Source organism: Peromyscus leucopus, chromosome 10, assembly GCF_004664715.2.
Source record: "Peromyscus leucopus breed LL Stock chromosome 10, UCI_PerLeu_2.1, whole genome shotgun sequence".
In the NCBI taxonomy this organism is placed as follows: domain Eukaryota; kingdom Metazoa; phylum Chordata; class Mammalia; order Rodentia; family Cricetidae; genus Peromyscus; species Peromyscus leucopus.
Genome location: NC_051071.1, coordinates 1610986 through 1636245, shown reverse-complemented (window position 1 = coordinate 1636245; position 25260 = coordinate 1610986). Strand labels below are relative to the sequence as shown.

At 42.1% G+C, this 25260-nt stretch overlaps 1 protein-coding gene across 5 annotated transcripts in view; it reads left to right on the top strand.

Moving 5' to 3' along the window:
- Positions 1–25260, top strand: part of Kiaa0232 (KIAA0232 ortholog) — a 68092-nt gene that overhangs the window by 32532 nt on the left and 10300 nt on the right. For 2 of the 5 annotated variants that reach the window (XM_028882341.1, XM_028882337.1), the window contains exons 3-7: positions 4096–4230; positions 16082–16148; positions 17051–17132; positions 19182–22482; positions 23706–23774. In XM_028882341.1, coding sequence (XP_028738174.1) covers positions 4096–4230; positions 16082–16148; positions 17051–17132; positions 19182–22482; positions 23706–23774 — 3654 coding nt within the window. Of the gene's footprint in view, positions 1–4095; positions 4231–14412; positions 14766–16081; positions 16149–17050; positions 17133–19181; positions 22483–23705; positions 23775–25260 lie in introns of those variants that run through there. The other 3 variants (XM_028882340.1, XM_028882339.1, XM_037208883.1) reach the window with 2 other exon arrangements.

Here is a 25260-nt window from a genome sequence, read left to right as displayed (position 1 = left end):
TTTTTTTTAATCTTTGAGTATGATTCTTTTTTTTTTTTTTTTTTTTTTTTTTTTTTGGTTTTTTGGAGACAGGGTTTCTCTGTGTAGCTTTGCGCCTTTCCTGGAGCTCACTTGGTAGCCCAGGCTGGCCTCAAACTCACAAAGATCCGCCTGCCTCTGCCTCCCAAGTGCTGGGATTAAAGGCGTGCGCCACCACGCCCAGCTGTATGATTCTTAAGACAGTATAAACGATAAAAATCTTGTTTTATTTCTTGGGATGGTATTCATAGCATTTTTTTTTTTTTTGATTTTTCGAGACAGGGTTTCTCTGTGTAGCTTTGTGCCTTTCCTGGAACTCGCTTTTGTAGACCAGGCTGGCCTTGAACTCACAGAGATCGGCCTGGCTCTGCCTCCTGAGTGCTGGGATTAAAGACGTGCGCCGCCACCCGGCAGTATTTATCAGATGTTTGAGTGTGTGTGTGTAAAATAAGCTCATACTGTAATTAACTACTATATTATCATAGTGTTCCATGCCAGGCCACTTCAAATTCCTTTAGTCGCTGTCCTGTCCCGTGTTTGCATAAATCATGACTTATTTATCCATGTTCTCCTATTTAACATTTAGTTTGTCTCTCCTCGTTTGCCATTATTGACAGTGATATAGTCACCATAGCTTTGCTAAATCTTTTACATTACTGATTATTTTCTCAGGAATTCCCAGAAGTAGACTTACTGGATCAAAAGTACATGCTTAAGATGTTTGCATAATGACATATACTGTCAAATTGTGCTTCAGAAAGACCGTATGTCCTTGTGAGCTTGCAGTTTACACAGACTGCTGAGTGCATGTCACCTCTGCTGAGCTGTAATAGATTTCAGGGTCTGGATGCTCATTAAGAGGGAGTCTAATCTCAGCCCAGGTAGAACTAAGCTCCATCCATTTCTTTTTTTTGCAAGTGACCCTCCTGCATGCCCCCCCCCTAATTTTTTGTTGTATGTGTATGGATGTTTTCCTGCATGTATGTCTGTGTACCACATGCTTCCCGGTGCCCACAGAAGCCAGAAGAAGGTAATGGATCACTTGGAAGTGGAGTTACAGAGAGTTGTGAGATGTCTTGTGGGTGCTGGGAATCAAACCCCGGTCCTCCAGAAAAGCAACCAATGCTGTTAACCACTGAGTCAGCTTTCCATCCTCACATTTTTTTTCCCTTAAATATAGTGTGAACCACAGGAGCTTAGAGCATTTTCTCTGTCTTGAAGAAGCTTTGAGTCAACACTGTTAAGGTTCTGCAGAACACAGTCTGTCTCCAGAAGATATCACAGTTAAGAAGTGTTAGGTCTCAGATGTAGTCCACCTAAACACAGTCAATAAATGGAAACTGATCATTCTCATTTGACCAACAGCATTGTTTGTTTTTTTGTTTTTGAAAATGGAAATAATATTGTAGCTAGAGTTTTCCTGCCTTGCCCACAGTCAGGACAAATCTTTGTCACCCACCAGTCCCACAGCCGCTCAGACCCAACCAAGTAAACACAGAGACTTATACTGCTTACAAACTGTATGGCCATGGCAGGCTTCTTGCTAACTGTTCTTATATCTTAAATTAATCCATTTCCATAAATCTATACCTTGCCACGTGGCTTGTGGCTTACTGGTGTCTTCACATGCGGCTTGTCATGGTGGCGGCTGGCAGTTTCTCTCTGCCTCAGCCTTCCCAGAATTCTCTCTCCTTGTCCCACCTACTTCCTGCCTGGCCACTGGCCAGTGTTTTATTTATTGACCAATCAGAGCAATTTGACATACAGACCATCCCACAGCATAATATCACTCACCCAAAAAATTAGTTTAGTTCTAAAAACATGGCCAGCAAATGACTATTACAGTTCTGAGTGTGAGGAGCACACAGGAGCCATCTGCTTCCACTCATTTTGTCAGCATAAGAATCATTTCTGTGTTTTGGATCAAAGTGAAGATTGGGTTGGCATATGATGGTTTGCATTTTGCTCTTAAAAAGATGGTTGAAATTTATAGTTGTGGTTCTTTTCCTTCTATATCCCATGTCCTTCATTTGCTTTTCTTTATCTCCTGAGACCAGTGCCCTTCTGAATAGTAACTTCTTTCATTCAGTCATTATCTGCCCTGTCTATTCTTTTTGTATCTTGTCTTTCTACTGTTTTCATCACTTTATCAAATGAAAGACTTTGCAAGCAAAACAGACTAGCAAAGTGATGGAAAATAATTCCATAAGTTTCTGCTTTAGGGAAAGAGTTAAGTAAACTTACATTGGGTTATTGTATAGCCAAAGAATTTGTAAAGTGGGTAATGGTCCAATAAAAAATTGTGTACTGACTTTATAAGTACGCTTTAAAAGCACATGGGAAAACTAACTGAGGCACACTCAGTTTTTCTTGTTTTTACTGAGTGGCAGTACAGTGGCTGATGTCCCCCTCCCACCTTCTTGCTTTTGAAATTGTCTTTAGATTTTTTTTTTTCTTTTTGGAGCTGAGGTCTGAATCCAGGGCCTTGCACTTGCTAGGCAAGCACTCTACCACTGAGCTAAATCCCCAAACCATTTTTTTTTGGGGGGGGGGGTTTATTTTTTTTCAAGACAGGCTTTCTCTGTGTAGCTTTGGAGTCTGTCCTAGATCTCACTCTGTAGACCAGGCTGGCCTTGAACTCACAGAGATCCAGCTGCCTCTGTCTCCCAAGTGCTGGGATTAAAGGCGTGAGCCGCCGCCGCCGCCGCCGCCGCCGCCGCCGCCGCCACCACCATCATCATCACCCGTCTTTAGATTTTTTGTACTGGCATATATAAGCCAGGGAAAATAAACTGGCAAACCCTGTAAAATGCTTTATAACTATTGGATGTTCTTTAGACAGTAAGGTAGAGAAATAGGATTTAACCATTTAACTGATAAGCTGTAAGACCTTACCATAGCCTGAATAGTCACTGAAAAGCAGAAACTGTAGGAGACATTTAGTGTATAGTACATAGTTTATATTGCATTTTAGTTACATTACTGTTTATGCACAAGTATGAGTTGACTTGTTTGCAAGTTGGCATGTCTTACCACTGCAAGTAGTCAGGTTCTTGAGAAGATCAATTATAAAAATGACAAAAGGTAGAGTACTAAATGTATTATGAAAAGAAAAAAGAGAAAATATGGATATGATAAGATAAAAAGGGAGATTATGGAATCTACTTTTAAAAAGGAACTACTTGTTTTAAATAAGATAAGTAATGAAATTTTTTTGGTCTGAGTTTATCAGATGTTACTGGACTGGACATTGTTAATATATATAATGGAGTTTTTTGTCTGGATCTGTCAAATGTTAATGGACTAGACATTGTTAATGTAATCTTGACTGCATATTGCATATACTTATTGAAGATAGTTTTTCTTGTATTAGTTATAAGCTTTTTTAATTTTAGACAAAAAGAGAGGAAATATGGTGGTATTGTGTTCCCCAAAATATTGTGTACTCTAATAAATTTATCTGGGGTCAGAGAACAGACAGCCACTAGATACAAAGGCTAGAAAATGGTGGCACTCACACCTTTAATCCTAGCATTCCAGAGATAGAAATCCCTCTGGATCTTTGTGAGTTCAAGGCCACATTGGAAATAGCCAAGCAAGGTGACACACGCCTTTAATCCCAGAAAGCCAGCCTTTAATCCCAGGGAGTGGTGATAGAAAGCAAAAAGATATATAAGGCGTGAGGACCAGAAACTAGAAGGTTTTGGCTGGTTAAGCATTCAGGCTTTTGAGCAGTAATTCAGCTGAGACCCATTCCGGATGAGGACTCAGAGGCCTCCAGTCTGAGGAGACAAGAACAGCTGAGGATCCAGCGAGGCGAGATAGCTGTGGCTTGTTCTGTCTCTCTGATCTACCAGCATGGACCCCAATAACTCGCCTCAGGTTTGATTTTATTAATAAGAACTTTTAAGAATCCTGCTACAATGAATAATCTAAGCAGACTCCAGGGAGCGCTGGGTTCTAAGGTGCTCATCTTGAGTATTTGGTAGGAAATGTATGTGTAAGCAGTTGTGTGCAGGGCTCCTTAAACTGATTCTCCAGTCTTAAGTCATCTAACCTGGTGCAATCTCATTGCAGGAGAATGACATCTTGGGCTGGGAGAAAGGAGCTTATAAGAAATGGGGAAGGAGTAAGAAGAAGTGCTCAGATCTAACGCTAGAGGAGATGAAAAAGCAAGCTGCCGTCCAGTGTCTGCGCTCTGCTTCTGATGAAGTAAGTTTATGCTTTCTTATGCTTAGGGGGAGCAGTGGGGCACTCTTAGACATTTATACAACAATAATGACAAAAACAACCTGGAAATAAACTTCATCTCACTCTTGAGAGGTGGACAGTTTTACTTTATAAACTTTTTCATGTCTTGGGATTTTATTTTGTTTGCTTTGTTTTTGTTTTTTGTTTGTTTTTGAGACAGGATCCCACTATGTAGTCCTGGTTGGTGTGGAATTTAATATGTAGTCCAGGCTGGCTTTAAATTCACAGAGATTTGCCTTTCTCTGCTTCCTGAATACTGGGATTAAAGGCATAGCCACCATACATGGCCTTACATTTTGTTTTATAAAATATATTTTTGCGTGTAGCACTCTAATTAATGAATACACATGTTATTTTCAACTTAGGTCCTTGAGGGTGCTCGGTGAGAGCTCTGCTACTGAGCTATATATCCCAACCCTGTGTCTTTAAAAAAGAAAAGAAACTTCATCCTGTTGTTATTTTTAAATTGCTTTTCATCAAATAATATTCCAACAGCATAGTGGTCCTTACTAGATAGTTGACTTACCATTGATTTCTGTCCTGATATCTGGAATACTGTGTAAATGGTGCCTTATGTTGTATGTATGCTTATTTTGGATATTTTCCTAGAAGTGAGCTAGTATTTCTTATGCCTTAAGTATCATGTTTGTTTATGATTCAGATATTTTTTGTTTTCTTTTTTTTAGATAATTAGCTTTTTTTTTTTTTTTTTTTTTGAGACAGGGTTTCTCTGTGTAGCTTTGCGCCTTTCCTGGAACTCACTTGGTAGCCCAGGCTGGCCTGGAACTCACAGAGATCCGCCTGCCTCTGCCTCCCGAGTGCTGGGATTAAAGAGTGCTGGGATTAAAGGCGTGCGCCACCACCACCCGGCAATTAGCTTATTTTTTAAGCTCTTTATATAAAACACATTGTACGTTAAATTTGCTTTAGAAAGTGAACATCTGTTTAAATAAATACTATCAATTCTTACTTTGTCACCCACTCTTATGACAAAATCTCTGAAATTATAACTACTTGAAATGGTTTTGTGGTGAGATGGTACAGTTTTTAAACATCGTTACAATTGAAGGTTGAATTGAGAGAGTTCCAACCTCCAGGCTTCCTTCCTGAACCAAGGGTCCTATGCTGTGATAGCCAGTTTGCTTCATCTGTGATCTGTGGCATTTACTCATCTGTCTGCATCTGTCGAAGGTGCCTTTTAATACTTACTTGCTCCATGTTAGTCCTTGTCTTAGTCCATAAGTCCTCTCACCCCACCTCTCACTATGTCCTCAGCCAACTCACAGTTGTCTGTGAAACCTGCTTTCCTGGCTGGGTAGCGCCATACTTGTGCATCATCCTATGTCACAACCTGTAACCCTGGATTTGGATTGTTAATTTAACTATGCTCTTTGGAGCCAAGAATAGTTGGTCAGTCAGGCAGTCTGTCATTCCGTCCGTGTGTCTGTCTGTCTGTCTCTCTCTCTCTCCTTTTGGAATGCCTATCAGGCTGAGTTCTGAATATAGATACTATTGAATTTCTTTAGAACTAGATAGAGTATTCAGTGTTTAGAACCCCTCCTGTCATGGGAATCCTTTTCCTAGCTCTTTTTCTCTCCTCCCTCCCTTTGACTTTTTATTTTTTATTTTTATTTTTTTGGTTTTTTTGAGACAGGGTTTCTCAGTGTAGCTTTGCACCTTTCCTGGATCTCACTTGGTAGCCCAGGCTGGCCTCAAACTCACAGAGATCCGCCTGCCTCTGCCTCCCTTTGACTTTTTAACTCCAAATTGCCCAAAGTTGCTGCTCATACACCACATCCACTGGGGACAGGAATTTAAAAGCTGCTTCTTTGGGTAGTTCTAGTTATGTCTCTGCTGTAACCAGGGTACTGGCAGAAGCTTCTTTAGGAAGGAAGTATTTATTTTGGTTCAGGGCTTTGGGGATTCCAGTCCATCACGGTGGCAAAGGCATGGTATGAAGTAGAATGTCTGGGGTCAGGAGTACTTGAGGCTTGGTTGTTAGGTTTTTTTTTTGGTTTTTCCAGACAGGGTTTTTCTGTGTAGTTTTGGTACCTGTCCTGGAACTCACTCTGTAGACCAGGCTGGCCTCAAACTCACAGAGATCCTCCTGCCTCTCCCTCCCGAGTACTGGGATTAAAGGCGTCCACCACCACCACCACCACCACCACCACCACCACCACCTGGTGGTTTGTTAGTTTTTGGAGGATCGGGATGCAGAGAGCTAGAGCAGAGGTTTGGCCAGTCTAGAAGCCTTTAAAGGCCTGCTCTTAGGCACCGTATTCCAAAAGTTCCATAAATTTGTAAAGTAGTATTGCTAGCCAGGGAAGTGTGTTCACACATATGAGCCCCTGAGGCACTTTCCAGATGCAGTCCATAATATATGGGTCTCTATCGTAGGTACCATTGCGTTACTTAAAGCAAGAACATCAGTCATCTAGTTTAAGAAAAATAGAGTATATATAGGCATGAGATATAGGAATGTCTCACTGAAGCTGTGGGCTTAAAGTGTAAAGGCCCCAGGAGGGCCCTGAACTAGGAACTGTAATGAACAAATGAGGCTATTGCCTCCAGTGACCTAAAGTCGTCTATTGCCTTTCTCCCCACTTGGGGGTCTTTCCTTTCTTTGTGAATTCCAGCTTTCTGCTTTAGCATAAATGTGGTAAAGAATGGCCTTTCCTGCCCCAGCTCAGCATGACTGCTGCACGTGTCCACCCCTACTGTGATGAAGTGTGGTGATGGACAGACAGCAGAGAAAGATGGTGTGATTAAACGGTCACAGAAGTGGATTGATAAAGTGAATGGAGCTTGTAAAGGAATTGTTGAGCATTTCAAAAGTGTGAAGTGTCTGTCTGGATGCTTTCTTTATGTGGTGAGAAGTGAGACCACAACCATTAAGTCCAGGAACTAAGAACACTCAGAGCTTCAGTGCTGTCCCAACCAACCCTGTCTGGAGCCTGGCCTTCTGTTCCTAGATGCATGGATGGATATATGGATGGGTGTTGTATTGCAAACTTGGGACTGGCTATAAGACACGATTCTGCCACAGATACATTTATTGCTTTAAACCACAGAGGAGGCACAAAAAACCAAACAGACAAATAAATTTCTGCAGGGAACCATGACCACACCTAACAGTGACTTTGAAATCTCCAAAAAGATGATGGGATCCTATAACGATGATTCCACATGGACTGTGATAAAGCCATTATGCTGATTAACACCATAGAAAGATCTGCTTTGGACTTGGACTACAAACTACTCAGGACAATTTTGAGACGGCTAGCTACAATGATCCAGATTCATATACTACTCAAACAAGGACTTGAGACAAGCCCTGCACGTTCTCATTATGCAGATACTGGATAAATGATACAACTAACTCTCTCAGGACTTGACAATTAAACCCCAAAATTTTCTTTTCAGGATTCCCTAAAGATGCCTTCACCCTCAGACAGCAGGAAGTAATTTTAAAAACATGATGTTCACATTCCCAAAGGAGATGAGATATCGGGTTTTTGTTTAAAAAAAAAAAAGAAAGAAAAAGAAAAAAGAGGATATAGAAAAGGGTAGATTATTGAACCTACTCTGAACAGAAAAAGGGAAAGATATAGAAATGATAAGATAAAAGGTAGATTTTTAAATCTATTCAGAAAAGAAAAAAGACAGACTATGGATGTGGTAAGATAAAAAGGTAGGTTATTGAATATACTTTTAAAAAGGAACTACTTGTTTTAAATAGAATAAGTAAAAGGAACTACTTGTTTTAAATAGAATAAGTAATGAAATTTTTTGTCTGAATTTGTCAAATGTTAATGGACTGGACATTGTTTTTTTTTGCAACAGGGTTTCTCTGTGTAGTTTTGATGCCTGTCCTGGATCTGTTCTGTTGACCAGGCTGGCCTTGAACTCACAGAGATCCTCCTGACTCTGCCTCAGAGGGCTGGGATTAAAGGCGTGTGCCACCGTCGCCCTGGACTGGACATTGTTATTGTATATAATGGATTTTTTTTGTCTGAATCTGTCAAATGCTAATGGACTAGACATCGTTAATGTAATTCTTGACTGTATATATTGTATATACTTTTTCTTATATTAGTTATAATTTTTTTTTAAACAAAAAGGGAAATGTGGTTGATACATTGTGCACCCCAATACATCCACAGTATTAATTTAGAGATTAGGCAGTGGTAGCACACGCCTTTAATCCTAGCATTCCAGGGGCAGAGATCCATCAGGATCTCTGTGAGTTCAAGGCCACACTGGAAACAGCCAGGCATGGTGACACACACCTTTAATCCCAGGAAGTGATGGCAGGAAGCAGAAAGGTATATAAGGCATGAAGACCAGGGACTAGAGGCTTTTTAACTTTTAGGCTTTTCAGCAGCAGTTCAGCTGAGATCCATTTGGATGAGGACTCAGAGGCTTCCAGTTTGAGGAAATAGGATCTGATGAGGAGTTGTCCAGGTGAGGTTAGCTGTGGCTTGTTCTGCTTTTCTGATCTTTCAGAATTCACCCCAATACCTGGCTCCGAGTTTGTTTTTGGTTTTTGGGTTTTTTGTTTTGTTTTGTTTTTTTGGCTTTTTGAAGACAGGGTTTCTCTGTGTAGTTTTGGTGCCTGTCCTGGATCTCGCTCTGTAGACCAGGCTGGCCTCGAACTCACAGAGATCCACCTGGCTTTGCCTCCCGAGTGCTGGGGTTAAAGGTGTGCACCACCACCACCTGGCTCAGGTTTGTTTTTATTAATAAGAACTTTTAAGATTCGTGTTACAGATGGGCTTTCTTCCTTTTTTTTTTTTTTTTTTATTTTTCGAGACAGGGTTTCTCTGTGTAGTTTTGTGCCTTTCCTGGGACTCTCTTGGTAGCCCAGGCTGGCCTCCAACTCACAGAGATCTGCCTGCCTCTGCCTCCCAAGTGCTGGGATTAAAGGCGTGCGCCACCACCGCCCGGCCCAGATGGGCTTTCTAAGAGTCTTTGACTTTCTTCGGAGAACCTCTGAAGGATTGGAGGGTTTGGAGAAGAGGATGATATGGTATGAATTAAATGATGATTGTAGCTCTAACTGCTGCCTAGAGACTGGACAGTGATGAGGCTGGCTAGCTGGCAGACTAAGTGAAATCAGTGAAGAGCCTATGTGGAGACTGGGGATCATGGGTTGGAGAGCATCTGGTACTACAGTGAGACTGTCTGAGAAAGCAAATGAAGCAGCAGCTGTTGCAGTGACTCTGTGGCTAGTCACACTCTGGATTGAAGGCAGAGCTGACCAGATTGCATTAGGGTAGAGAAAACAGTTGGGGGGGGGTGGCGACAACGGTCTGTGGTCTGAGCGCCTTCGGGAGTGGAGTTTCCTATATCCAGGGAAAGGAATCCCAGGAAGGCACCCACCTGAGTAGGTGGGGATGAACTACTAGAGTGTGGGGTACCTCCCTGAGAGCGTGCGATGCAGGTGACTGCATGTCCAGGTTTGGTTGGCTGAGTGGCTTGTGGGCCTCAGAAGCCTTAAATAGTAGAATGCTTTCATACTGCTTAAGTAGCCTGGAAGCTTCTCTCCAGAAAAGGTGTAAATTTGAGGTTTCTGCAGAAATTCCTGATCTTTCGGATGTTGAAAAGTGAGGACCTGAGAAAGGAAACAAGTGGGAGAGGATGTTCTAAAAAACCTACAAGTTCAGTGAGCAGTGAACATAAAAATAAGCCTGTGTGGGGAGCAGGAGGAGGACAGTCATCCTGCAGTCCCAGAGCTCCAGCCTTTTGCCCTCTTCTCCCTCCCTCCCCATGCTTGCTTTTATTGCTAGGATTACTTTGCATGTTCTTCAGTCTCATAAATAGCACCATTCTATGTTTGTTTTACAGCTTTCTTTTAAATGTTTAAAATTTTGTGTTTGTAGCCATTCTGTCCTTTTCATTCTTAGTTATCAGTAATTGTCAGCTTTAGGATATTCTCTCACTAATGCATCTTCCAACCTTTCCATTTTGTTCCTCTCCTCCTGTATATTCTCTCCCTCTCCTTCTCTCCTCCTGTATATTCATTCTCTCTCTCTCTCTCTCTCTCTCTCTCTCTCTCTCTCTCTCTCTCTCCCTCTCTCTCTCTCTCTCTTCCTCCCTCCCTCCCTCCCTCCTATCTCTGTGTTTGTGTTATGTTTTGTTTTTTGAGATAGTATTTCACTGTGTACCTAGCTCTGCCATCCTGGAACTCACAGGGCTCCACCTGCTTCTGCCTCCCAAATGCTGGGATTAAAGGTGTGTTCCACTAAGCCCAGAGGCTCTTATATAGTCTTTGTGGTACCTTTTCCAGGCTACATGCTGAGGCATTGGGTCACTAGATTAAAGTCTTAGAATATGGTATTTGGAAAAAGCTACGGACCTGGCCAGGAGGAAATGTAAGCTTTTTTCTGTACAGTAATTTTCATACACATTAGTGACCTTCCCCAGTCACACTTCATAGATGTAAATGTCTGCTCTAGCCAGGCATGGTGGGTCATATCTATAATCATAGCATTTGGGAAGCTGACGCAGGAAGCTGGTGAGTCTAAGGTCAGCTGGGCTACAGAATAACACCTGCCTCAAAAATAAATAAAAAGTAAGCAAAATACAATTTTGCAAAATGTCTACTCCACATCTTAAAACTTTGAAACCTTGACTGTTCTTATTAAAGGGTCAGTGTCATATTAATGAAAGTATCCAAAAAGCTCAGCCCAGAATCTTCCAAGCTTCTGGTCTGAATCATCAGAGTTTAGTTTTTATTGAAGGCACACAGATATCTGAAGAGAAAAGAAATGGGCAGTGGCCAGGTGGTGGTGCTGCACGCCTTTAATCCGAGCTCTGAGAGCCAGAGCCAGGCGGATCTCTGTGAATTCGTGGCCAGCCTGGTCTACAGAGCGAGATCCAGGACAAGTATCAAAACTATACAGAGAAAACCTGTCTCGAACAAACCAAAAAAAAAAAAAAAAAAAAAAAAAAAAAAAAAAAAAAAAAAAAAAAAGAAAAGAAAAAGAAAGAAAGATAAAGAAAGATATAGTCCAGTAACAAATGTGATATTTTCCTGTGTGTTGAAAACCAAACCTGCCTATGTTTACAAGGTGGCATAAGGAAATGGAAATGTTAGAGAACTTAATTCAAGTTAAAATCTTTCTTTTTTCTCTTGATGGCAGCATAGAAGAATTTTTTAATTTTTGTGTTGTTAACTCAAGGTTCTCATTTCTCAAGGGTGAATTTTGTAGATGTCTTATCGCAGTGATAATGGTTCGTTCATATCATTTCCATACTGAAGACTAAGGCAAAACAGAGTTATCTTTTTGTAAGCTTTGATTGTGGTTTTTGTTGTTTGTTTTGCTTTTTGGTTGGGATTTATGTTCATTTTATTTTTTAGAAATGATTTCATTGTGTAGACCAGGCTACCCTCAAACTGGGCGTCTTCCTGGTGGCTGGTATTACAAGCATGTGTCACTATGCTTAGCTGATGGTATTATTTTATCATCATTTAGAGCAGGCATTGGTAACCTCTTTGAGGGGGTGGGGAAGGGAGTGCTGGACTGGAACCTAGGGCTCACATGTACTAGGCAGGTACTATACCACTGAGCTCTGTGCTGCCCCAGATTGAACCTTTCTTCCTCATCTGTCTTCTCTGCATCACCCCAGCAGTGTGCAGCAGAGAGCAGTAGCCAAGAGCTAAGACCACCTTCTTACCGCTGCCGTCCTTCCCCTGAGAAAGAGACCTACTTATTGTGTGTCTATTTTTATTGCCTTTCTGTTCTGCCTTCACATTGGCTCTAATCCCAACCACATGACTTTCTCGTCACTGCCTGTCTATACAGACCTCCAGGTCTCTATGGTTGGTACTTGGATTAAAGGTGTGTGTCACCATGCTGGCTGTGTTCTTGAACACACAGACTCTGCCTGCCATGTGATTGGATTAAGGGCGTGTGCTACCACTCCAGACTTCTGCTTAATGGCTACTACCACTCTCTGATCTCTGGGCTTTTAACTCTGCATTTTGGCTCTGCATTTCTTATTTAATAAGACAGTTTAAGAATTACATCTACAGTCCCCATTACTAATGTGTTTTCATTTTGGGAGGGCATGCTAAGGAGAACAACATGATTCACTTGTGGTACCTGAGTAAGGGGCTGCCCCCTAGCACTGATCTTCTGGAGAGACTGAAGACAGTCTAAGCTGTGAGGTATTGGGCTCCATTGAGAGAAAACACACAGGAGGATGATTCAGCAGCAGAAAAAAACAGGGCAAATAAGAGACAAGGCATTCTCTCATTCTAACCACGGCAGTAAACATGAAACAAACCTAATGGAAGGCTTAGAGTATACAGCTGTGGCACTAGGAAGAACAGAGGAATGAAGAAGTTAAGGGACCAGCCAGTATAGGAAGTCCAATAATCAGCTACTGCAGGTGGTCTTCCAAATGTGGAAACTGAGGCTGGGGTTGGTCAGTGGCTTATGTGGAGTCACATAGTTTACCGTTGTCTTAGAACCAGATCTCTTTGAGTTAGTTCACTGTGCCATGTTCAAATGGAAGTTAAGAATATGCTTTCATACTGGGTGTTTACCAGTAGAGCTTGGGGTTACCTGTCTCATACTTGGGGACTATTCAGTCCAATGAGTTCTCTCTGAATGAGTAGCTTAAAATGCTAAATGCAGCTATGAAGTCTTTGGGTATGGAGAAGGCAGACAACAAAGAGACCAGGCCAGCCACCTCTTCTTGACAGATACGGCTTCAAATTCCAAAGCACAGGAAGCATGGAGAGAATGGGAGATGTCTGAGAATGCTGTGGGGTTGAGAAGCAAGGAACAAAGAAAAAACTCCCAAAAGCAGCAGTACAGTAGCTGTAAGCTGTGATCAGCCTCAGTTCACATCAGAGTAACAGACCTGACCACCAGCAGAGGAGAGCTGAGGTACAGAATAAGCCAAGGAGACTGTGGAGCCCTGCAGTTGAACAGACTGGACTGACACTGGCAGTACTCCAACTCAGCCTCTAGGTCTGCCTCCAAATCCAGATCATCAAAACACTAAAGGCAGTTTTGAAAGAATAGCATACAAAATTTAGAAATGACACTGATGCATACTGAAGTAGCTTGGGTGAGGTGGGCTCTGACAGGTACATCACTGTTAGGTGAGTGTTGAGAGAGAACTGGAGGTATTTGTGGGTATAGAGAGCTAGAGTAATAAGCATTAGCCCTTGATTCCCATGTGTGTGGCCGGGAAGGAATTCAGAGCCAGGTGTGGAGACCCCAAGCCCAAATCTATCTAACTTAACTCTGTTCCCAGAAAAGTAAGAGATACTACCATGTGACTTCTAGGAGGACAGGTTCTTATTCTCCATGTGACCTGCCTGACATGTGGGTTGCTTGTATCACTTGTTTACTGGGTGAGAGTTCATGATTGTCCAGTGACTGTCCAGCCATGCTTCCAGGGGCTGCCTTCTAAGCAGCTCTGGAAACAGGACCATCCTGCACATGGCTCTCCACTGCGCATTTTAGAGTGCACTTGCTCTGCAGAGCACTTCCCACAAGTTTTGGACATTTGGTGGATGAGTATGGTCACAGTGAGGAGAGGCCAGGCAGAGTATCACAGGAGAGCCACGGCATCTTCTCTCCACAGGTACTCCTGTGGGATTTCTAGAACATAGGTATACCCTAACCTTTGTTCCTTCTTAACATGCTTTAAGCTAAGTATTTTTCAACATGCCTATGGATAGGATAGATTGCTAAAATATAACTTAAAATTTTAATATCATATATTGTAGGTAGAAATGGAAATGAAATTTCTCAGTAACAGTCCTAAATGAACTCTTTAGAATACTTGTCAGCATACAATGATATGATTGCAGCTTTGGATGCCTTTATGCTTCTCATTTTACTATTAGGAGTCCATGATGGCATAATGGTTATTAACAAAAATAATAACTAGAGTGGGGTTAGTCTCTAGTACTGTAAAAATATGTGTGGTGGTGTGTGTTAGTGTATATGTATGTACACATGTAGGATAGCACAGGAGCTAAGGAAAGAAAACAGAAACTTGGTCAGTAAAGCTTGATATACACATAGAATAAGGAGTGAGACACTTTTTTATGCTTCTTATATTTGAAAACATAGATATTTTATATATGAGTATATTCATACATATAAGAGCATATACATTCATACACTCTATGAATGGATGATAGTTACATGTATATTGCTTTTATGTGTAGCTAGTTGTATATCTGTGTAGTTTATACTAGCTACATGATAGCTTGTATATCTCGCTCACAGGTTGTCATGGCCATTCTGCAGGGGTGGGAAATGCTAGCCTATTTTAGAGGTTGAAAGGAGTTTGGTAAGCAGTCCCCAGAGGTTCCATATTCTGCACTGGAGATAGCTCCAGGTTTGCAAGCAGTGACAGAGACTTGTACAGGACAGTATGCGGCGTGTCAGCTGACACCCGTGTTAGTTTCAGGGCCCTGGAGAATGGACTGTAAGTGCCGGCCTCATCACACCTTGACCGTTACGGTAAGCAGACCTCAGTGGTGGGGTTGTGCAGTCTGCTGTCACTGTTGACCGTATTGTCTGCTTGCTTTTCAAAGCTGTAAGTAAAAGGCAGCTGTCCTCTGACCTGTTTTTTTCCATTCCTTCTTAAAGACTGGGGCACTCTGTAGATAGAAAGTAACTATGAATATTTACAGTTTACTTTCCTAATTGTAATCTGTTTCTTGTAGCTAAAACTGTGTAAGGGGGGCTTTTTTCTTTAGAACATCTGCCATACTTTGCTGAGTCATTTTGAGTTCAGCGAATGGGTGAGGTTTATTTTTAGCCCCTGGAGGCGCAGAGCAGAGGCACAGAGGCTCAGGCAGCTCTTCTGTGTGCATCTGTCCAGCTGTGTCCTTTCAAAGAGACAAGATTCCAACAAGACATAGCTTGTCCCTGAGTAAATACAAAGGTTTTTAAGAAACTCTCACTTTTCTATCCATTGTATAGATTTTTTTCTTGCAAAAAAAAAAAAAAAAAAAAAAAAAGAATTTGAAATGAGTGAAAGAGCATGTGCCGTGCCTGTTTCCAGTGCACATTTTTCTTTGAAGCTGGACTCATTTTTTATCCTCAGTTCCAGATCCTTTTGCTCCCTTTCTGTATACATATGCCTGTGGAACTTGTGGGAATCTGTTCTCTCCTCGCACTGAGTTGGTCCTGGGTATTGAACTCAGGTTGTCAGGCTTAGTGGCATGCCACTTTACCATCAGCTGAATCATCTCACTGGCCCTCTTGCATGTCTTTCTAGCAGTATAGTTGTGTCTTTCTCTTAAAATAAATAACCTAGAGCTTCTCTATGTGCTTTCTGCTGGAGTTGTGCGAGTTTACTTTAAAGGAGAAAAGAGAAGACAGGGAAGGAAAGAGGAAGGAAAGACAGGAGCACCTACTGTGTTCTATAGGCTGTAATCTCCTAGAGGACTAAGGAGGTTTGTAGTCTTTGTGTTGAGTTTCTACAAAACCAGGATTACAAAGAGTCTTGGTGCTGTTCTTTCTTTGGGTGACTGACTTTGGTCAGATGATGGACACTTAGATCTGCCTTACTGTGCAAGACAGATGCCATTCTGGGAGCTACATTCATATTGCCACATTTTATCAGTAAGTCTCACTTAATGTCCTTCATTAGTAAGATGCTTACACTAGGTTGGCTTTACAAGTGGACTGTTTTTGAACTCTGGGATTCATTTAAGAATTGATAATGTATTCCTTCTGGAACATGAAAGACTTGTGATCTTTGGTATTAATGTAAAATGCCTGTCTTCTCTGCTCGTGATGGTCAGTTGACTATCTTCTTTCTCACACAGAGCTCTGGAATCGAGACTTTAGTGGAAGAACTCTGCTGCAGACTGAAAGACCTACAGAGTGAGCAAGGTGAGCATGCTGGGGAAGCCACCACAGCCCTCAGTATTGAGTGTATTGCCAGGCTGGCATTTCTCATCACCCTTAGCTCTGCAAGAGGCTTCAGTGAGGTGTCCTTAGTGGCCACATGGGAAATCTCTGCTCCCAAAGGAGGGCTGTAATCCACAGGTGCCCCTCTCAGACATGAAGGAACCTCTGTCTTCATTGAGTGGTTTGGGTAGGCCAACTTGCCAAGTTCATTGAATCATTTGGGTTCCTAAGTGCTCTGCAGAACCTCAGGAAGAGGCTGCATTTAGACTTAGGACCTTGTTCCTGTCCTTGTCAAGGTCACTGTGCAGCATATATACACTTTTGAAGCCTTCTGCTAAGGGCAGAGCTTGTTTTTAAGTTAAGGCAATACCTTGGACTAAGGTAAGTGGATAGTCTTTGTTTTTGTTGGCACTGAAGCACAGCTCGTACTTACTTACATGTTAAAGTCACAGATCTAACTGTAATGATAAGTTTTCTTTTCAGATTAGTATTAATCAAAATGAGTCAATACAAAGGCCATGATTCAGAATTTTGTGAGAAAATATTTTTGGAATATGAACAGATGTTCACTCCTTCTGGTCTAATTAATAAATACACAGGGACTGTCAGGCTCTCAGTTAAGAGCCTCCAATGTTGCTTTGGTGATGAGATAAAGGACTCTAACTCAGCCTGCAGCCTGGTGCTTATGTGAGTTAGCCAGAGAGTGCCTTTTGTACACTCAGTAGATTGATGTTTATTGAAGAAACTCACGGTCATGCAGTTTTCTCTCTAAGCCACAAAAGCCTGTATCATATCTGATTAAAATTACTTGAAAAATGTTTTAAAGCATAGTGTTTTTTAACTGGATAATATGATAATTTTTCTGAATTTTTGTTTCATAACAGAAGAGAAGATTCACAAAAAGTTAGAGGGGTCTCCCTCCCCAGAGGCAGAATTGTCCCCTACAGCAAAGGATCAAGTGGAAATGTATGTAAGCCTATGGTCGATATGAACTATGCTTTGTTAAAACCAGACTCATTCCTGCTGTGAGGCTTCCATCTCTGTCACCCGTATGGTTTCTTCCTTTAGAATACAAATGGAGCACTTAGGTGCTGGTACTTAGAGTGCAAAAAAGTAAGTAAGGGGGTCGAGTTGATCCTGTGTATCGGGATAGTCAGGATTTATGAAGTGGAGGGAAGGGACTGCTGCTGGTTACTGAAGCCACTTGTAGCAGCACCTTGGAAACTGACATACAGTCTCTCAGACAGCGATAAGAAGAAATCATGATCACTCCTGTACACAGACAAGAAAACTGGGTTTCCACTCTCTTCTACACAGGACCTAACCAGACTTCTTTCCTGTGTCTTTAGCTCTTCTGTTGTGATGAATGTTAAAATAACCTATATTATAAACAGACTTCCTTATGCGTTTTATTTTAGTCTTTTGAATCTCTAATAAAGAAAAAAAATTGCATTAATTTTGTTGTAAGAATAACATTCTCAATAGAGATTAGAAACAGTATTTAAAAACTACAAAACAGTACATTAATCAGTTTAGTATCAATTACATGTTGAAGTGATAATATTCTAATAAGTTATTAGAATTAATTTCACCAGTTTCTTCATAGACTTCTAGTGTGGCTGCTAGAATGTTGAAAATTATGTATAGGGTTAGAAAGATGATTTAGCAGTTAAGAGTACTTGCTGCTCTCCAGTGGACCTGAGTTCAGTTCTCAGCACCCATGTCAAGTGGCTCACAACCTCTTGTCACTCCAGCTCCAGGGGATCCAATGTTTTCTTGTGGCCTCCTTGGGCAATCCTACATACATGTGATATACACTCACACAGACACACACATACACATAAATAAAAATTAATTAAAATAATAAAATGATGTATAAAGCTTGTAATAATTTGTACTATACAGCTTTAATACAGACTGTCACATTCAGCACCTTTGTAAACATGGCCTTTGCCCCACTTAGTGTTTTCTCTGGAAGAACAGTGCACTCAGGAGCCAGCATAGCTTTGGACATCCTTTGGTGATCCATTCTGCTCTCAAGTCTTCAACGGCTGCCAGTTTTTCTAGCAAGTCAAAAGTATTTCCCCCTTTTCCATGGTCTTCTAAGCATGTCCAGGGGTTATGACCCAATCAGGCTTCCATCCTGGAACACAGCATGTATGTTTTCTCAGGTCTCATACCTTACAATGCTCACTAAACCCAACTATGATCCCTATCTCTGATTGCACCAGTATCCTCATTCATGCGCACTTGAATATGATGATCCCTGCCATTCCTGAGAGCCTTCTTAAATGCCAAGCTCCATGCTATTGCCCTAGTAATATAGCAGAAGTGAGGACATGGATTTGGTGATGTTCTGACTCATTTCTTGTAGGAATCTTTCCTGCTCATGAGTTGGATGGACACTCTTACTCCTGTTTTGAGCCACTACAGATTATGTAATAGGCCTAAGGTGCATAGAAAGTAAGCAGATGAGCCAGGTTCTGTCTCGGGATGTAGCTACAGAGCTTCTGTTCTTGAGTTATTTGCTAAGCAGCTTTCAGCACCACTTATTTCCACTGTTCACAACTTTGTGAGGTTTGTTATATGTTCATTATTTTAGAGAGAGGAAATAATAGACTAAAAATGTCATAAGCTTAGCATCACAAGCATTGTAAGTGACCAAGATGAGATTCAAGTTCAGACATTTTCTATTAGCTCAGTACATTCTTCCTATTACATTGTTTTTGTCATTTTTTCCTAGTTGAAATTGAAGCTTTGACAAGTACACTGTCTTCCATATTGTCATAATACTTGCATAGTGCCTCTCACAGTCTGAGCAGGCTAAAGTGTTTGATTTATGGGGTTGACTTTAATGCATAGCACAGTTTACTGTTGGGTAATTTTGTTTTTTGTTGATGATGTGAATGCTAACACTAGTCAGCTGAAGTGCTGCCTCTTAGGTTAGCATTGCTGTCTTTGTGTAGACGATGACTGTAAAAAGTGGCTTGCTTTTGAGTTTTCTCTGTTTTGCAGGTACTACGAAGCATTTCCACCGCTTTCTGAGAAACCAGTTTGCCTGCAAGAGATCATGACCGTGTGGAACAAATCCAAACCCTGTTCTTACTCTAGCTCCTCTTCATCATCCACAGCCCCACCAGCAAGCACAGATACATCTTCTCCAAAGGACTGCAATAGCGAGAGTGAAGCCATCAGAGAAAGAAGCACTGCCGCCGCCATCCCCATGCATGAGAAAGCCCAGAGCAGGAGCAGACACGAGAAGGAGAACAAGCTGAGCAACGGCACCATCGAAGAAAAGCCTGCCTTGTACAAAAAGCAGATCCGACACAAACCTGAAGGGAAGATTCGCCCTCGCTCGTGGTCATCCGGCTCTAGTGAAGCAGGCTCAAGTTCAAGTGGTAATCAGGGAGAATTAAAAGCATCCATGAAGTATGTTAAAGTCAGACACAAGGCACGAGAAATTCGAAACAAAAAAGGGCGAAATGGGCAAAGCAGGCTGTCACTAAAACATTGTGAGAAGGCAGAGAGAAGTGTCCATGCAGGCAGCAGCAGCAGCAGCAGCAGCAGCAGCAGCAGCAGTGGGTCCATCAGGCAGCTGTGCAAGCGGGGTAAAAGAGCAGCAAAGGAGACAGGGCGGAGTGACCCCGGGAACACTGCAGTGAAAGACCTGTATGTGGAGAGCAGGAACAACAAAGAGTACAAGGAAGAGCCACTGTGGTACACCGAGCCCATTGCTGAGTACTTTGTCCCTTTGAGTAGAAAAAGCAAGCTAGAAACCACATACCGCAACAGGGAAGATTCAAGTGCTCTGGCAGCAGAGGCAGTGGAAGACTTGTCTGAATCCATGCATGGTCTGTGTATCAGCAACAGTAACATCCATAGAACATACCTCGCAGCAGGTACTTTCATTGATGGTCATTTTGTAGAAATGCCTGCAGTTATAAACGAGGATATTGACCTCGCTGGGACCTCATTATGTTCTCTACCAGAGGACAATAAATACCTGGATGATATTCATCTATCAGAATTAACACACTTCTATGAAGTGGATATTGATCAATCCATGTTGGATCCTGGTGCCTCAGAAACAATGCAAGGAGAAAGTCGGATTTTGAATATGATTCGACAAAAAAGCAAGGAGAATACAGATTTTGAGGCAGAATGTTGCATAGTGTTAGATGGCATGGAGTTGCAAGGGGAACGTGCAATATGGACAGATTCTACCAGCTCAGTGGGTGCTGAGGGCTTCTTCCTGCAAGACCTTGGCAATCTGGCTCAGTTTTGGGAGTGTTGTTCATCCAGTTCTGGTGATGCTGATGGAGAGAGTTTTGGAGGAGACTCTCCAGTTAGACTCTCTCCTATCTTGGATAGCACGATACTCAGTTCACACGTGCTTGCTGGCAATCAAGAGCCCTTTTCCAATATTAATGAAGGATCTGGTATAAACTCTTGTTTTTCAGTATTTGAAGTGCAATGCAGTAATTCCGTTTTACCATTTTCTTTTGAAACACTCAACTTGGGAAGTGAACCTACAGATTCTAGTGCTAATATACTGGGGAAAACACAGTCTAGATTGCTAATATGGACCAAAAATAGTGCCTTTGAAGAAAACGAACACTGTTCTAATCTTTCAACAAGAACTTGTAGTCCGTGGTCCCATTCAGAAGAAGCACGCTCGGACAACGAGACACTAAACATTCAGTTTGAAGAATCAACACAGTTTACTGCGGAAGATATTAATTATGTAGTTCCCAGAGTCTCTTCAGATTATGTAGATGAAGAACTTCTAGATTTTTTGCAGGATGAAACTTGCCAGCAAAACAGTAGAACTTTAGGAGAAATTCCTACATTAGTTTTCAAAAAAAGATCTAAGCTAGAATCTGTGTGTGGTATTCAGCTAGAACAAAAGGCCGAAAACAAGAACTTTGAAACTACACAGACATGTAGTGAAAGCAGTCCACATGGAGATGGCTACAGCTCAGGGGTTATTAAAGACATTTGGACAAAGATGGCAAATAGAAATTCTGTGGCTGCAGTAGAGACAGAAAGAACTGGGGAGGAGTTGTTTTCCACAGATGTAAATAACTACTGCTGCTGTTTGGACACTGATGCTAAGATGGAAGGCCTTCAGGAGCCTAGTAGGGCTGTGCAGAGATCAGAGTATCATCTCTGGGAGGGACAGAAGGAGAACCTGGAGAAAAGAGCATTTGTCTCTAGTGAGCTGTCCAAGGTGGATGGCGGTGATTACACCACACCCTCTAAACCTTGGGATGTGGCCCAAGACAAAGAGAACACATTCATTCTTGGAGGAGTTTATGGAGAACTGAAAACGTTCAACAGCGATGGGGAGTGGGCAGTTGTACCACCTGGTCACACAAAAGGGAGTTTGTTACAGTGTGCAGCTTCTGATGTAGTGACAATAGCTGGTACAGATGTCTTTATGACCCCTGGAAACAGCTTTGCTCCTGGTCACAGGCAGCTCTGGAAGCCCTTTGTGTCATTTGAACAGAACGATATGCCGAAGAGTGGGGAAAATGGATTAAACAAGGGATTTTCTTTCATCTTCCATGAAGACTTGCTAGGAGCCTGCAGTAACTTTCAAGTTGAAGATCCTGGGCTTGAATATTCATTCTCTTCCTTTGACCTAAGCAATCCATTCTCACAAGTTCTCCACGTAGAGTGTTCATTTGAACCAGAAGGGATTGCATCTTTCAGCCCCAGTTTTAAGCCGAAATCAATCCTTTGCTCTGATTCAGACAGTGAAGTTTTTCACCCCAGAATATGTGGTGTTGACAGGACACAGTACAGGGCTATACGAATCTCTCCTCGAACTCACTTTCGCCCAATTTCTGCATCTGAACTATCCCCTGGAGGAGGAAGTGAGTCAGAATTTGAATCTGAGAGAGATGAAGCAAATATTCCCATTCCTTCTCAAGTTGATGTATTTGAAGACCCACAAGCAGATCTCAAACCTCTAGAAGAAGATGCAGAGAAGGAAGGCCACTACTATGGGAAATCAGAGCTAGAGTCTGGGAAGTTCCTGCCCAGGTTAAAAAAATCTGGAATGGAAAAGAGTGCTCAGACATCACTGGATTCCCAGGAGGAGGCATCAGGGATTCTGCCAGTAGGAAAACAAAATCAGTGTTTGGAATGTAATTTTAATGAATCTCTGGAAATAAATTTAGAAAGCTCAGCAGTAAACTGTAAAATAATGGCACAATGTGAAGAGGAAATCAATGATTTTTGCAGTTGCAAAGCAGGTTGTCAGTTCCCTGCTTGTGAAGATAATCCAGTGTCTTCAGGACAACTGGAAGAGGTATGTGTCAGTATTGAATTAGGGATTTGATCAGACATTAATGAAGAGTAGCCTTATCAGACAAGAAAAACAGGGCTGAATTACTGGGAAATTAATTATTTTAGAACTTAAAATTCTTAGTTTACATTTAAGGATGTAAATGGATTTGCTATTTACAGTACATAATTGACTCTGCGTGGAAAAGGCATACATAATAATTCACAGGATGTAAAGTTCTTATGTAATATGTGTGCATTGTGGGTAAAACATAAGGCCTGTGTGTAAGTGTTCTAGCTTTCAGAGTTGGGGAGCCAAGCTGCAACTCTGAGTAAAGAATGTCAGTCAGCTTTATTATAGCTGTGTATTTCATAAAAAATACCTTATATCTGGACACTGTTCTTTAAAGTGTATTGTAGTTCATGTATGAATGAACCCATGATCCAAGTGAAGTGACACGTCTTCCCCAGTGCTCTGCGAGCAGGGAGTTTTATGGGGAACTGTTGGGTGAGCTTAGTGTCAGCAGTTTTGTTAATGGAGTCGTCATACCCCTTGAGTATATTTCTAGGAAGTACCTTGATGTTAAATTGACTGTACCAGAACTGACACAGCAATAAGTTGTTCCCCGGGAAAGCAGAGCTGCCTGCCCGCTTTATTTGATGATTAGTTGGCATAGCAGTGCCTGGCTTTTTTCCAGAGTCAGGTTGTTAAGCAGAGTTGGAGGCAGTCACAAGTCATAACCACCTGGTACAGATGGATATGTATTGTCTATCCTCTCGTTTGTCCTGCTCACTGGCTCCCACCCATCCTGTGAGGCCTTCACATCTACCTCCTTCACTGGTACCTCCCTGAGTCCTGTGCTGTCCTCAATCCCACCTCATGTCAGAATTAATTTCTCCCTTTTCTTATATTTTCTATGTCTTGTGGATTCCTTATCTTTTCCCCCCAGTACTTGATTGTTGGCTTCTATGACTGGGCACTGCACTAACCGTTTGAGTCAGAGCGTCTAGGTGGGCAGCTGCTTGTCTTTGGGTGGTTGCAAAAGCCTCAGGGGGACTTGAGAATTGCTGCTCTAGTCAGCATGCTTCTTGGTTCATAGAAGGCTGAGTTTAATCCCCTTCAATCCCTGAAATCTGAATTGCTAAGGAAAAGTCAGCAATGTTGTTAGCCTTTATGTGTTGTTGTGTTGCCCCCATTTTTCCTCCTTAAATGTTCCTTTATGTACTTTGTATTTCACCTGGTTCCAGATTGGGAAGAAAGAAAATGAGGAAAGAAGCAAGATACCACCTACTACTACCATATTCCTTCGCTTTCTAGTATGTTGATGTATTTCCGTGTTCTCAGAATTCTGGGTTTTTTTTTTTTTTTTTTTTTTGAGAGGTCCTATCTTGCAGCAGATGTGTGGGGACATCTTGAGAGTGTGGATGCTGTCATACTGTCAGCATCGCTGCAGATTGGAGCTCTCTTTATAGGCTGACTTAAGGAACAGAGTGGAGAGTGCTTTGAAGGGACAGTTTGGGACCAGGCTGAGACTAGGACCTTTGTCTGTCTACCCCATCATAATCACCAGGTCAGTTTTGAGGAGTTCCTGAGAGATGCCTTTGCCTAAGCAGAGCCGGTCTCTTGGAGGACATGGACACACCACTTCAAGTTCACTGAGATCCCTTCTGTTTCAGTGCAAGAGGATGAAAACAAAGGGTTTCCAGTAGAGCTCGCGTTTAGGACCATGGAAAGAATAGGGTTTTATTAAAGTTAAGTCAAACTAGGCAGACATGATTTGGATGCCTGAATGTGCCTATCACTAAGGGAAGAGCCCCAATGAGTGAGGTGCCATCCTTGTTGTGGGAAGAAGTTCAGTCTAGGCAAGAAACCCAGTTTGTACATCACTGTCTTAACTGAAATGGGCTGTTCATCTGAAGTTGAAGGAGGACATATGCACAGTGAAAAGGACTCCTCCCACCAGCCTCATTAGTGCTAAGTTATGGTAAACCCCAGCACGAGGATTCTCCACATGGTCATGTTTCCCTTTTAACTGAAACGGCCTTTATTGTAACCACCCTTCTTATGTCTCCTATACTGTTCCGCTGTGTGGTTTCACCAGTTTACTTGACAAGTTCCTTATCTTTTGGGACATCAGGGCCAGTGCAGTTGTGGGTGATGTGGTAGGTGGAACAGTGGAAATGAGGCCTGGAGACTGTGGGAACTTCACCAGAATCCTCCCAGGGTATGGACACTGCAGGTGTTTTGAGCACACCTGGACATGGAGTTGCAGAGGGTGGGAGGCCGGCCATGTGAGTAGAAGGTCAGGTAAAGAATCTGGGCTACAGAGGTGTGTTGATTACTGAATGAAGCTCATCTAGTTGTAGTGGAAGGCAAAAACTAGCACAGAGGGAAATTGTACCCCATGTGTCTCTTGTACAGAAGTATGGCATGGGTGTCCTCTTCTTCTGGGTTCTGATGCCTACTTAATGCCAAGAACTTTGAACATAGAAAAGAAGCCAGATACTTAGTCCCTATCTTCAAGGACTTTCCAGTCCTTCAGGAGATGAGCTCATTTGGTCCCAGGAATGTTACACTGGAAGGTCAGTGAGTCTTGTGGATGGAGAGGTAGCAGAGGTCATCCTGGCTTGTGGCACACATACTTCCTGTACCAGTTTTGTTAGTATTGTCCTCCTATACATCCAGAGAGACTTATTTCCCCACCTGATAGCTAGGAATGTTTATGTTTCAAGAAGAGACCCACCCTATCCCACAATGGGGTCAGAGAGCAGGAGCAGGCCCTTCCAGTCTCCAGTGGATGTT